Genomic DNA, 15,455 nt, shown 5'->3' with positions numbered 1-15,455 from the left:
CCAAGTGCTCCTCTGCTAGCTGTGATTTTATCAGCTTAAATGATAGAGTCTTTGCATGTCACGATAAATATAGTATCCACATATAAATAGATGACTTCCTTCCCATTCATTGTGAGCTGGGAGACAATGAGTTGTTATTATAGCTGTTGGCAGGTGAAGATCCGAAGAGCGCCGGGGCATTGTGGGGTTAACTTAGTAAACTATTGTGTCTTGAAAAGGAAGTCATTTTTTTCTGCATCATATTTATCTGTTTATTGATGGAAGGGGAATGGCCGTTCACTCTGTGGGTATGAAATTTGGGTTGAAGTTTGACAGTGAATAGGGTTGGGGGAGGAGCTGGTACCAAACATTATGAAGAAAAAGATACACTCAGATCTTCAGTTCTCTCTCTCTCTCTCTCTCTCTCTCTCTCTCTCGGAGGTTGGGAAAGATTGCGACCCTTTTGACTTGCATGTAAAATTCATATATACAGAATCTCTTTCTTATTTCAAGTTTGCATGTACTCCACCAGCATAACATATGTCCTGAAACACAGACAATCTCTGTTATGATAGACAAAACCTATAACCTTTGAACATAGCATGGAATATATACAGTTGTGTTCTCATCTTAAAGCTTATTCCCCACCCCCACCCCCACCCCACCCTTTTTCCAATTTAATAAAGTGTTTTTTGAACAGGCTCAGCAGTACTTTAATATAGAAATAAGGAAGAAAAATATGTAGTTCACTTTGATATGTGTGGGGTAATTCAGTGGTACCTGAGCTATTTATGCCAGAACACTTCAAGCATTGGCAAGAGCTGTTCAGATACATATATATAGCAAGAGGGCTGGTAGTGTATTATTCGATGAAGCCGAATAAAGTGTATAGTGCCACATCTCTAGGTACAGAACTAGGGAGGAATAATATATAGTTCTCTATGATGTATGTTCTTAATTTGTCTGTGTTCCAGATCACATGTACACTCCCACCGTGATCCCCAACACAGTGAATGGCATGCTGCCCCACCCCAGTGCCTTCTGCCAGGCAGGAGGAGAGGAAGAAGAAGAAGACGGGTCCCACTCCCCACCGTCCTCACCCACGCGGAAGATTAAAAAAGGTGAGTGGTCAGTTAGCGATATGTTGTGTGCAGGTAGCCATTAAGGTTTTCACCACTGACACGGGCAAGTAAGCATGTGAGTGGCCATCTGGAGCATGCTCTGGGACACACCCATATACACTGTGTTCACCCTTTCGAAAAAAAAAAATGCCATGTGGTCAGTTAAGCTATGTAGAACATTATCATTTAATTTTTGCCCTTTGGCTCAGACAATAAAAAACTTTGTCACACACTCCTGAAAAAAACAATGACTGGTCAGTTAAAAAACTAATGCAGGTCCCCATTTAAACCCAGGACAATGACATAGACCATTAGTAATAGTAGACCCGGACAAACTATATTAGAAAGATTGCCAACTTCCTCAATTCTTTCTGTGTCCAGATGCCAGATATCAGATAATGTCGTACTAGTACGTGAGGGGACATTATTATGACAAATTATACAAATTCCACAATAATTCATAAACTGGTAAGTTGTTTGAGGCCAAGCTAGTCATGTGAGTTAAGTTAAGGAACCTTAGGCCTTTTTCACATTGTGGGATATACTTTTCTGTTTTACACCATTTTGACTAGTCAAAACATGTAACAATGTTTTTTTTTTATTTTTATTTATTTATTTATTATCATTATTATTTTTTTTTTTGGGGGGGGGTGCACCCATTTCACAGTTCCTTTCAAATTGTTTGGGTCAATCAAAATTAATCTGGTCAAGTGGCTACATCGGGTTGGGGGGGGGGGGGGTTGGTTGGGGTCTCTTTAAATGAGTAAGAACTGGGTTATTCAGTTAGCAATCTCTCATAATGAAGAGTATACTGCATGATGTGAAAAGTAAAGGGCTTTACATTCCATTTCAATCACATTCTCAGCAGAATTATGACGTAAAACGTGTCATGTTAAGTGCAGCAAAGCCAAATTCTTTACCCGTCTCACATTCTCTTCCTGCTTCATATTTCCTCGTTTATAAAAAAAAAAAAAAGGCTTTTTATGTGTTATTGAAACCTGAGCTCCATGTGCAGCCAGCAAGCCATGTTCCAATTTGAGTCATCGTAGCAGTCATAGCCAGGGTAGATATTATATGATGTTCTAGTGAAGACCACGCCTAAAGTGATGATGGCTAAAACCGTTTGTAGTCACTCCAGGGACTTATTGTTTAGAGAAGACGTGATATTTTGAAAATCAGAAATGTCAAAAGATGACACCATTGTTATTGTTATTAATCTGGTGACAAGTGAGACAAGTGAAATGCCTTACCCTACCCTTTCTCTCTCACTCGGATGAAGAAGAAGAAATAAAGAAGATAGATGAATTCTTTTCTATCATTCTTAGAAACAGTTAGTGTCTAGAAATTTGAAAATAGAAGAAAAAGGATAAAGGAGGGTTGGATAACTTTTTTTATGATTTGAAAAGGAATGTTGTACTTGTGCAAACATTCTTGCCAAAACCTACGCAACCTTGGGATCAGTGGCACAGACTGCTTTCTTGTATTAAGACGGAAACGGTTCAGATTAAAACTCAAAGCAAGTCCCATATATCACATTAAGTAAGAGGAAGCTCTGTTGACAGCAGGGTCAACTTAGACTGGAGGTAGATTAAAAGCCGTCCTTAAATGACCAGATTACATCATGCGGGATTTCTTGGGTAATTTAAACAATGCAAAGACTACAGTTTGGCCATTTTAGCTCCAATTAAGGCCCAAGTTTTCAAATCATGCTGTACTTTTAACTTTACCAATCCACTTTGAGATGCTTTACTCCCTTTTTTGCAAGTACTTCACAAGTTTGCTACCTGCTTTTTAGTTAATTTGCTTTGCCTAATGCTGAAGCTCTGTTATTTGGTCTAGACTGCTCAGTTTCTATAAGTTGGTCCAGCTAAAAGCACTGTAATATTCTAAATGTGAAAAAGGACCTAAGTTAGATCAGATGTGAACACAACTCAGGATCTTCCATGCCAGTAAATGACCACACACGCACATACAAACACCTGTTCGTACACACACACAGTTGTGACAGTGTTATCTCTTGTGTAGTATACTATCTGTTTTATGTGATCATCCTTATGTAGCATCACCCACCCACACACACGCTGGCACATAAGTCATTTACAGGGACACATCAAGCATAAAGTCTGTGCACTGGGCAACACAATTTGCAAGGTATTCCCATTTTCAGACTGTGATGGTACTCAAAACATAACAATTACATGTTGATGTCTCCTAATTCTGTCATTATCTTGTTCTTACAGATAGGAAAACCACAGTTCCGCCCTTGTAAATTCACCCATACAACAGAACTCAAAGTTTTAATGATAGTAAATAGTAACCCCTTACTAGATTGCACATACTTTATTTTTTAAAAAGGGGGTGGGGTTATCAGTAATAGGCTAATTTTATGTGAAGAACAGAATGTTATTACCCATGGTAATCTTGCAGTACAATACAATGAAATTAATTTCAAGTTACAAACAGTTGATAAGACAACTATTCACCAAAAAATAAATAAATAAATAAATAAATAAATAAATAAATAAATAAATAAATAAATAGTAATAAAAATAAATAAATAAATGAAGCAGATACATCTGTGACACTCATTAAACAAGCAGCGTTTTCACTGTGGTATCTGTCCTGATTAAACTGATTGACTTATCATCTATCTGAGCTCTGTTACAATTTGCCCATCTACAGGCTCTTCTGAACATTGGAAACTGGCAGACTTTTGTTGAAAAAATCATCAGAATTGGATAGGAAAAAATAATTGATTATATGTTTTTATGTTGGTTCCACAACTTAAAGGACACTAGTTACAAGCTGATAAAAAAAATAGATTATATGTTTCTTTGTTGGTTCTGCAACTTAAAGGTCACTAGAAATTTATTAAGTCACTTCTTTCATCTCATTTTTATTATGAAGTTAATTTTCCATAAAGTCACAGGTTATAATGACCTCTGAAACCTTGTTTATTGGGTCTGAGCATCATATCTTCCTGATACAGACCACTTAGATATCAGACTGTCCACCACTACATCCAATACAGTGACCACTAACTGCCCAGAAACCACAGTATGCTGACCAATAATGATTCGGACTGGGTGGACGTGTCTGTTAAGATAGTGTATGATGGGGATTACAGGCACAAGCGAGTGAATCACAGAGAGAGATAAGATGCATCTCTGTGATACCCAAACTGAAGGTTATGTAAGACACTCTTAGTGAATGACGGAAGCGAGGAGAGTTGTCTCCGATATGCCGTGTCGTTGTTTTTATTGACGGTTTCATTTAGATGATCAGACAGTGTTTTGATAAGATAGCTACAAATTTTGGGGTTTTCTGTGTGAATCATTCTTAAAAAGTTGATCTGAAAATGATGAGCTGATATCCTCAAAGAGGCTGCCTACCCCTTAACTATGTGATATTAAATATATGGTGACTCAAAAAAAATGGCATTTTTGTGTTTTTCTGCCGTTGAGTCAATGACCTTTCTTTCTGCCACTTTTTTTAACCAAGTTATTATCCATTATATATATAATGATAAATGCATGTTATATATAAATGTTAAATGTTGGAATCAATTATACAGTCACCATTACATATTTTATGTACTTAAAGAAATCTCCAGATGTATTCACAAGAGGTCTAAATTTACCCGGAAATATTGTCTTAATGATGTCATAGGAGGAATAGGACAACATAAAAACCCATCACATGTTAGGGTTGTAAATATTATCTTAACCAGTCAAGGTCATGTTGTGACTTCAGTTACCATATTGATGGTTTAACTTGTGTCTGGTGTGAATGCATTTTCCAGGAGAATTCTTAGTTTTTTTCAGGATTTTCAGATAGTCTGTTGCATGCTACCAGTATATTCCTGTCATGAGAATAAATCTTAGTGTAATTTCACAGGTGCTGCAAATAAAAACATGTTGATATGTAAAAAAAAAAAAGAAAGAAAAAAGCTATGCCAAGCAAGCAAAATTAATTTATTGTTAAAATTCTATTTCCCCCCTTTTCCCTCATCAAAATAATTTTGTTTAAAGATTTTTATCTTTATGGAAAATTATGCATCATTTGCATAGATTTGGCTTTGGCACAACAGTGTTAAGAGAAAAATAACCTAGTACTCATAAATAATACACATATTGTGGAGGAGGGGTAGCTATAGGCTGAAGATTATTGACCCTACATATATATCAAATTAATACTTACAATAATAGTAAGGATATTACTGTTGCAGTCCCTAAAAACAGTTAAAATATGCATAACATTTATTTAGTGAAATTTTCTTATCATTGTTTATGTTGGCATCAAAATAAAAAAGTTATTTTAATAGCATAGTTTGCAGATAATTTTTTACTGTCTTTTCTTTGATAGAATTACTGTATGTCAGTGTTACCAAGTCTAGAATATTTTTAAGCAGAAATGGCTTAAGAATCACAATGAAATTATCTGCTCCAAGCCAATTATCAATCACAAAGTCATGTTGACAGATGAACAGCAGTGGTATAGTTTATTGGGTTGGAACAGATATAAATAAGTCTCACAATATGTTTAGCATAACAACAAATAAACAAATATTCTGTGATAGTGAACCTAAAGATCCTAGTGGGTGTGGATGGCTATTTAGTTTTTCCAGGGTGTGTGTGCTTTGTAATCTCTTGTATTGCATGGTTTCATTTAGTTAATGGCGCTTAGGTTCAGTTGTAAAAAATATCTTTGTTCGCTTTGACGTCAGATCTGAAAGGATATTGAGTCATTGGGGAGATGTGTTTCAGTACTCTACACAATGCGAAGCAGAACAACATGATGATCAATCGAAATAAAACTACACTAATATAAATAAATTATATATTTGCACAATTAAATGATCACAACTTAATAAAAAATAAATTAGAATGAGTGTTGCAAAAGTATATAAAGTGCTGGATTTTTGTTCCATTTCATTGTAAAGTCACAAATGTGCTTTATTTGTTTATTTATTTATTTATCACTTTATTTTATTTTTTTCTTTCTTTCTTTCTTTATTTTTTGCAACATCTGGCTTTTGATAATCCTGTTAATACATGTTCTCCTTATCAATTATACACATTACTACAATCTTCCCCGTTTTCTGTACAAAGTCACCAGACCCACACTCACTCCCACTGTGCAACAGTATACCCCTGGACCACAGTAGTCCCCAGTCCCCTGCCTGGGTCCCCCTTCATGTCACATCACAGGAATCTAGACTATGTTAGTGTTGAAGTGGTGCCTCTGTCCCCTGCCCCCCTGTCCTAGCTGTGACTTGTACACATAGATACCAGGGGAGGTGTTACCTGTGGACACTGTGTGACACCTGACATCCAGGGGTTGTCACATCTCCAGTGGTTTCACTTGGATGTTTTTAGAAGTTAATGTCCATTTTTTGTGTCATAATACAAAGCTGAACTACATTTATAGGTCATTGATTAAAGATATGTGGTACATGATACAACATAAAGTTAAGTATTCTTTGCCATAATTCCTCGTACAAAGTCTGTTGTCAGTCCATTGTTGAAATAGTCTCTTATTTTATGGACTTCTTGTTGGGAGATGGTTAATTGTAGAGTAGAGTGTTTTAAAATAACGTTTGTTTATGTATTTATTTGTAAACTTCGTGAATGATAACAGTTTGTATTTCAACAAACTTACCATTGACAGATGAATGATTTTATTTAATTTTTGCTGTAGATCAATTTAAAAGATGTGCGTCTCTTTTTCAGGGCGTAAAACAAAAAGTCTGGAGTCTTCCCCCATTCCACAGAAGAGGAAAAGGGATGGTAAGTATGGTGTGACATAAGCAGGCTTTTCACCTGTATACCAGCAAATACATACTGGAGACATTAAGGGCTCATTCCCAATAAAACTATCATTCTACTTGGATCGATCCAACTCTGTGGAGTCTCTCGCTGAATGCAATCAGGTCAACAGTTTAACACACCTCCTTTCGGCAAAGAGCAGAATACAATAGGAGGCTTTAAATCTGATTGCACTCAGCAAGAGTCCCTGGGGAGTTGGATTGATCTATGTAGAACATTAGTTTCATTAGAAATGGGACCTTAAAAGTTCCCCAAACACATGTCACCTATTATGTGCTTGGAAATAAAAAGTGAGGTGTGCACAAGACTTGCCTCCAGCTGGTGTTGATTTTTCAAAGCAGCACTTGCGAAGTTTCATGACCATTTGAAAAATGAAAACTAATCATGCATTGAGATATCTTAGAAAAGCCTCAAACTTGAATAACGATGTGGAGGATGACTTGGATCATGTACGCTTAGTCTACAATGTAAACAAAATGTTTTGCCTTAGGTTTTGTTTTTGTAGATGGAAAAATATTTGTATTGATTAAATTGAGTTATTAATAAATTTATTACACATGAGCATGGTGTTATATGATTTGGAGCTACATGAATCGTATCTGGTCCCATCTTTTCAGGTAACACAACATACCTTTGGGAGTTCTTATTACAACTGCTACAAAACAAAGAGACGTGTCCGCGGTATATCAAATGGACCAGCAGAGAAAAGGGGATCTTTAAACTGGTGGACTCTAAGGCAGTGTCCAAACTATGGGGGATCCACAAGAATAAACCAGATATGAACTATGAAACAATGGGGCGAGCTTTACGGTGAGTGGGTCATGGACATTTCTCTAGATGGGGAAGAGGAAGGCTGTGAACGGTGATGAGAGGTCAGAGGTAGTGTGTGTGGTCTGTATGATTTCATGTGTGGGCACACAGATGCACGTGCATACACGCACACACACATGCATGCACATAAACAGATAAAAAAATGGTCATTTAAAAAATATATTGAGATACTCTGTGTAAGGCACTAGGACATGGTTACATTTTCATTTTCAGTTGTGTGGCAACCAAACCCTTGTAGGGAAAAAAATTGTCATAATGTAACATCAGATGCATCTGCTGCCTCAGTGGGTACTGTTTACCAGAGTTATTGGGTTCCTTCAGAGGTGAAACGGTGTCATATTAGTGTCTGTCACTGATGGGTTCTAAGCAGTACACCTTATGTAATGTGTGAAACAGACAGTAACCAGTCCATATTTGAAAATTATAGAACAGATTTTTTAAAGTCAGAATTAATGGCTTGCCATTTAGATTACATGTTGTCTATTTCCAGTTTAAATTTAGCCGTTGTGCGTTCTCTTATTTATTTATTGTTTTGCACTTAAAAAAGAATTTTTGGGTAGGGCACAAGTAAGGAATGTCATGTTACCAAGTGCAGAGAAGTCTGCCAACATTTTTTTCTGTCAAAATAATTAGACAAGTTGGTTCCTAGTGGAATAAGACTGGTAGATAAGCTGTGATCGTGTTTCTAACCAGGTATTGACGTAAATAGATAAGTCGTCACCGTGGCAACAACACTAGAGAATTGGTTGACTGTCCTTTAAAATATCCTCACTTCATAAGGGATGCAGGCTTAATTATAGAAGTGGATTCGTCACTGTCTGGTATTTCAAAAAAGAAAACAGGTTGTGGTAAATGTTGCATGTCTGCTGAATGTAGCCATTATGTTTTGGTGAATGTCACCAGTCGGCTTATCGTGGTTCAGGATGCTTTTTACTCACAGACTTATTAGTTGTCTGGGAAACTAAGTCCCGGGGATTGTTTGCCATTTTTTGGTGTAGTAATGATACAATACTTAATACAACACAAGCTTGAAACATCGCTCAAATTGATTTTCAGAGAATATAAAAATAGGATTGTACTTTACCATAGTTTCATCTCTCCTCAATGTCATTTGTTCTTATTTTCCAGGTACTACTATGCTCGAGGTATTCTCAACAAGGTAGATGGACAGAGACTCGTATATCAGTTTGCTGAAGTCCCCAAAGACATTATCGAGATTGACTGCAGTCCTTCCTAGGAATTCTGGGAACACAAAGCTTCTGTTAATGGCAGCACTCTGTACATATGTTGATAATATAGTATCTTTTTGAATGGGAAAATGGGGAGGGAGTCAAACATGGAAGGAATAAAAGCAGTTGAAAACGATGTGGTGGCAAACTAAGACATGGTGTTTGGCGCAGACTTAAGAGAAAAGAGAAATGGATGATGTGAAGGTGTTAAAATAGGACACTGGTGACCTCCAGGTGACCTGGTCATTGTGGGTGACCTCCTGGTTGACCTCCAGGATAGATATCCACAGAACTCGTCAGTATGTTTTAAAAACTAGAAGTGGATGTGAAGAGGCAGGGCCAGGCTGAACCAGAAGTTGACAGCCCCCCTGCACATGAGAAAAACAGAGCTTGGTGTATGTCACCTTAAAAAGGGGGAAAATAATAGATATGACACAACATGCAAAGTAATGGCTAGGGAAAATGACCTGTCATCTTTGGTGCATCTGCCATGTGGAGATGTCTGAAAAGGACCATGATAGTCTCTTTCAGATGGTGGCTGCTCACCAGTTGAATGACTGATGTCCAGTCCTGTTGAAAAATGTCATTTCCTCTACGTATGTCCACACTTGATACTTCACATGAATATCCAAACTGTGCCATAAACTCATTCTTCCTTATGTAAATATACATAGCAATATGTGATGAGCAGAAAATGGCAGTTTTCGTGGTGTTGTTTATACAATGTATGTGCTGTGTTCAAGGAAAGCACAAGCTCAGTTATAAGAAGAGCGAAAAAAAGAAAAATGAGATATTTGAAACAGGGTTAGGAAAGTTTACAGACCTAGCATGCAGATGGGATTTTGGTGCTGTAACTTCACTGTGGACTGCATTCAATTTAAAACCAAAAATTGTTCCAATCTGAACATGTTTACCTGAAAGGTATTTGTTTTCCCCGGAAGGTATCTGATATTTTCTTTGATGTAATAAAACTTACAGTGATATTTAGTACAGGATAGCAAATTTATGTGGTACCATAAGCTCAGAGATAGTTACTTACTGCAAATTAAAGCCCGTGCCTTTCATTAGGCATAGGTGATATATATATATATATAAATGTCCCCTGCCTATGGTATAGGTTCATTGTGACATCATTCTTCATAGTAGTGCTCTAAGCCTCTTATAAATGGTGTGATCTCAATTTTGTATATAGTGTGAATAATCTATATAATAATCAGTAACTATGTAAATGTTTTAAAAACAAAAACAAAATGCACAAATTGTATTATATCAGAAAATTATATACAGAACACTTTTACAGTGGTTTTTATGTAAAAGTACACCGAGGACTGAATTTGTAGAATCATAGATACAATCTTGCCATCTTGGTCTATAGTGTGTGTTTTTCAAAGTCCAATAAAACTTTCAAAGTTTGGTAGATCTGTGTATTTGTATGAAATTGTTTTTGAAATCTTTCTGCTCTGTATACGTATTTTTCTGCAGTGTACAATAGTTCATAATTCTTTAATTTTTATCATATAACATGGTTTCATGTGTGTCCAGGTAGTCCCAGTTTGAAGTTAATTTCTCACAAATAGCAAATTCATTTCCTGAGATTGAGAAATGTGTAAGTGTTGAACAGGAGTATCATTTTCTTTTAATTGTTGCAATGTAGATCATTTGCTTTCAATAGCGAGTAGAGAGGAAATGCCTGAAATTATTAATAAACATAACGGAAGTGATTTTGTCACACTAGGTTGATGTTCCATTGTTTCAAGTTAAACCTGTATAGAAACCAGACCAGGAACTGAGCTATTCTCAGTTGGCCTCTAACTGTTAGTTCATATAAGATAACTGATTAGGATTAATGTTAAATCGGAACTCGTGAATTAAGCAGCTTAGATTCAGCTATACATTGTGGCAGTGTTTTACTTGTAAGGTGTTTTTAATTGTGAAGGTTGTTTTATTAAAAATATCAGTTTTTTTTTTTGTTTTAATTTGCCTGGGGCTCCAGGCAGCGGGTGATATCTGATATGTATGATGGTAACACGGATGGACAGAGCAGAAAGTTGATATAAACCTGTGCAGAGCTTCAAATTAAGAAATTATATATCCAAGAATTCTGAAACTATATGCTTCACACTGCAGTGATGCTACCTTAGTGAGACATTTACTAGGTTCTGCATATATACATATTACAGGTACTGTTATTTTTGTTTTAAGTTTGTTTTAAGTCCTCGAAATAAAGCACTACTGCTGGAAGTGAAATTGCTGTGTCAACTTTTTGAATAAATGCTTAAACATTGTGTTTTTGAATCCTATTTTCTCAATTAAATGGTAATATAACTCCAATAATAATGTAACAAAGATTTCACATCCATAATGAGTACACGGAGAACAAGCTACTGTTACCGCGTAGAAAGTTCTTTATTTCTAAACCTTTGTCTATTTGGGCTACTAAGATCTATAACTTACATAGGTTTCAGTAAGAACCCGAGAAAGTCATGAAAGGTCGCCAGGGAAAACTTGTATAATGCTTAAAATGTCGTGTTGATGGGGATTAACAGAGGCTTATTTTTAAACTAAGGTATTTTAGCTGCAGAAATACGTCAGGCGTTCAACAAGTTTGTCGCTGTTGTTCTTATAAATAGACTAATCCTTTCTCCTTGACACATCTGAGTGGCAAGATTTGTAAACTTCCCGGAAAACTCCTTGAATTAACGACTTAAAAAATTTGTCTGGGGCCATTTATTTATTGTTAATTTATTCACACCAGTTGTCTCAAAGAAGAAGAAGTTTGGTCACGTATTCTGAAGTCACTGTCAATCCACAACAGCTAACAAATAACAACTTTCAAGACAAGATAAAGGAGATAGAGGTGACTGACATTACATCATGGCAGACGATGGATCACGAGCCCAATGCAGGATAAAGCATCCCGTCTTGCTGTTGTCAGTCCAGAGTACAAATGCCATTTCAACCTGTCTGTTTTGACAACAAAGGAGCCGCAGGTACTTGCCACCAGGAAGCCCAGCTAAATAGGCAAGTTAGCGTCGTGCATAACTCAGCAGCCTTCAAACAAAGCCCTCCTTTGAGTTTGGCATCTTAATTTGCATAACGCCACGGCACAGGATAAGCCGGGGCGGCGCGTGCCTCGCGTGTGGAAAGAGTTTTCTCCCTTAACACCATATATAACATTAACTGTTCCCTGACACCCAATGCTAAATTAAAGGATGTGCCACTTAACAGTGACACACAAATACTGACCTTTTATTCGAAACGGAATAATTTCGCAATAATAATTACAGTCTGGGAAAACTTCTATTAGAAGTGCATTTTCTATATTTGTTACCGCATGCAACCTTCAAGAGATAGTGTCTCGTTTTATAGGTCCTTGGCATGAATGGAAATATCACGTAATGAGACAAACAAAGCTCCTATATGTGTATGTCTGAACAAAACATTAACGTATACTCCAACTTTAAGGTTATTACGGCGAACTGCATATAGGCCTATCTAATTATTAAGTTTTACCAATTTGTACGTATGCCGTGTAGCTATTATAACAGACGTGTGTGAGTTATTCTGACGTTGGGCATTCACAAATATGGTCTTTCGAGATGGTACGGACAAATTGAACGTTTATTCTGCAATACAAATGCCTTAAATAATGCTTAGAATGATAAGCCAGTCGTAGGCAAAAAGCGAGCACATCCACGAAACTTATTTTATGTCATATTATCCTTGCGCCTCTTTGTCACGAAATAAAATGCATCAAGCGTTTTATTTGGATAGCGCAATAGATAGAAGCAAAGTTTCATAAATTCAAAGCTGGCATAACATTCTTCCACCTTCATGCACGCAAACTAATTTTAATGTACAGCACCTGAAAAGATTAAGGTGCTATGATAAAGAGTTAAAAGCTCGTATATTTCTGATGTTCCTATTTTGACTCCCTGGACTTCAGAACATTGTCGGAATCTTGTCTTTGCCCAACATAAGTGTGACGCGGGCTGATAAACATTTCCGTTATTCTTTTCCACCTTGATAACGTACGATCTTGTTTAAATAAAGGAAGGAATTATCTACTCTCTTGCTTAAATAGACCCATACGATAGACCGAAAAATTGTTTGTGTATCAACTGTTGGTGTCCCCTCGGTTCGAGGAAGACTTTCTGCCAGCTACTGGTGTTAGTAAGACCTCATAGCTTTTTTTGTGATTATCTGATTTTTTATTTTATTTTATTTTTTTGTGCTCTGAATTCTTCTATTGTGATTTCGTTTCGAGGGCCCTCGCGCCCCTACTTGTTATGCGCTTTCTGTTGCCGCTTCAAAAATGTTATTTAACTTGAGTTTAAAGAAACAAGATATTGTACATTTGGTCAGAGATTATTAGAACCAGCACAAATATGTTGTGTTGATGATGCAGGGGAGTTTCTAGTTCACCCGGAGTCTCAGGGTGCGGTGTAGGAAGTGAACGACTCCATCCCCAAAGCGTACCATCGGATATGACTGCCTTTTGCGGTCTGCCTCCCAGACGTTGAAAGAATACGAAATCAACTCGCCGAACATGTTGTCATTAGCCCATTTTTTCATGATTCCAAGCAAAGTTGAAACGAAATCTTTCTACATTTAGGAATTAAGGAAATGCAAAAGTTTAATTGCGTCGTACATGACGTAAGGCTGCTTGTACAACTCTGAAAAATTTAACCAACATTTTATCACGTGCCTCTCTCAACTTTGAAACGTCCCCCGATTAATGTTTTGATTAAATTTATTAGATTAGGTAAGAGTGAAAAAATAAGGGAATAAAGAAATTAAAGATTAAAGGATGATGACATTTGTGCTATTCAGAATCTTTTGGTTTCAGGTGACGGCTTAACCAGTAATGTCCATAATGCTACTTTCAGTGTTTATTTATTTAACTTTAATTATTGAGGGTAAAAACACTGTAGGTAAAAAATTTATCCTCACCGTGGGCCTCACGATATTGATATCAATTGATGTCAATTTTGCTTCCTTTGCATTATATGCAACAGAAGGATCAGAGTTCAAAGTAGATCATTCTGCGAACAATCCAAACAACTGCAAACGAAATATTTGCAGAATGAAACATTTTTCTGAACCACATATATTGATAAATAAAAAAAACTTCTGTTTAGTTTATTGAAATTAATAAACACATTAAAACGACCCCTCCAGATTACATGAGACGCGCGCGCGTTTCTTTAGAACTGTCATCAAAAAGATATGTAACATCCAGCAAGGGCAGATGTTCCGGACCAAGGTTGTCGTGGAGTACAGACCTCTGCCATTACTCTATCTGATGGGGTTTTGATAGCAGCACCGTACCAACTGGAGCAAAGATGGCACCCTGACCTCTCTAGTCCTTTTATCTATTTACAAAGTCTTGTCTCTTCCTGTGATGGAATCCGTGTGGTAATGAGGGTCACAGAAGTCATTTAAAAGCGCGGTTTGGAGACACGGGACTAATTAACATCGAGTGCAATTTGTTGCAGGAGACGCTGACATTCATAATGTGGTTTAGTGACTCCAGTTGGGTAACCATCTAAGTGCCGGAGACAAATACGCGCTGTGCCAAAAATATAACGTGGAAATAACGAAGAGAAAAAAAATTAGCACCCCTCCTTTCCGCCAGGTAAAGATGACATCAAATCAATGAGAAACAAAATAATTGTTTGCCCGTTTGATAGTCTCGCTCTCCACATCCTAAAAATGTAAGTAAGACGCTACAAGCCAAGTCAATTTCACGAACACCCGCTATTGAATGAGAAAAAGAAATGTAGGATCACAATAAAATGGCTAAAATAGATACCGACGTTGGGACTTGCACTAGTCTTGTTAGCAAGTGTGCACAAGGTACATATTGGTCGAACCATCTTGAAACACGTCTCTCCAGGCTAACAAGATCTAAAGGTAGATGTTCATTGTCATGAATAGAGCAGGTGCGACACTTCAACTTGACAGATGCAAAAAGGTGCTGTGGTTTTCCAATAAGACGGTTTCTTTTTCTCACGATTCAAAAATAATTAATTTTGAGATTTGTAATTTTAGGCATTATTGCGTTCATCAAATTTATCCTAATTATAACTTAGTTGAATTCACCAGCCGATGAATGTTAAAGCAAGAAAAAGAAAAAAAAAAAGAAACTTCACAATTAGTAGCGTCTTGCTTCTGGCATTATTCATATTTTTCATATAATGATGCAAAGCCGACCCCCCCCCCCTCACCCCTTGGCATGGGGTTTGGCCCCACTAAAGTGCCCCGAAAAATTTTGGTATTTTAGAGGGTGAACAGTGCCATTTGGTACGCTTGCAAACTATGATTCAGCTAATCAAAATTATAATTTAAGAGAGGTGCATTGTTGTGATTTTTGTCAGAAATCGAAGGGGGGGGGGTCAGGACCCCCCTTAATCCCCCAATGTACAAGATTAAGCGCTCTCCCTGTCATGTAGGATCCTTGAATC

At 37.0% G+C, this 15,455-nt stretch overlaps 1 protein-coding gene across 4 annotated transcripts in view; it reads left to right on the top strand.

Moving 5' to 3' along the window:
- The window catches only part of LOC106175604 (uncharacterized), a 54,223-nt gene extending 42,948 nt beyond the window's left edge, over positions 1–11,275 (top strand). For all 4 annotated transcript variants that reach the window (XM_087010124.1, XM_087010125.1, XM_087010123.1 and 1 more), the window contains 4 exons: positions 954–1,100; positions 6,833–6,889; positions 7,546–7,738; positions 8,888–11,275. In XM_087010124.1, coding sequence (XP_086866250.1) covers positions 954–1,100; positions 6,833–6,889; positions 7,546–7,738; positions 8,888–8,996 — 506 coding nt within the window. In that variant the 3' untranslated portion in view covers positions 8,997–11,275. The remainder of the gene's footprint in view (positions 1–953; positions 1,101–6,832; positions 6,890–7,545; positions 7,739–8,887) is intronic.
- Positions 11,276–15,455: the final 4,180 nt, after the last annotated feature.

This window comes from Lingula anatina, chromosome 3 (genome assembly GCF_051362555.1).
Source record: "Lingula anatina isolate TDL-2025a chromosome 3, LinAna3.0, whole genome shotgun sequence".
NCBI lineage: Eukaryota > Metazoa > Brachiopoda > Lingulata > Lingulida > Lingulidae > Lingula > Lingula anatina.
Note: the sequence above shows the minus strand (reverse complement) of the source record. Positions and strands in the feature narration are given on the sequence as shown.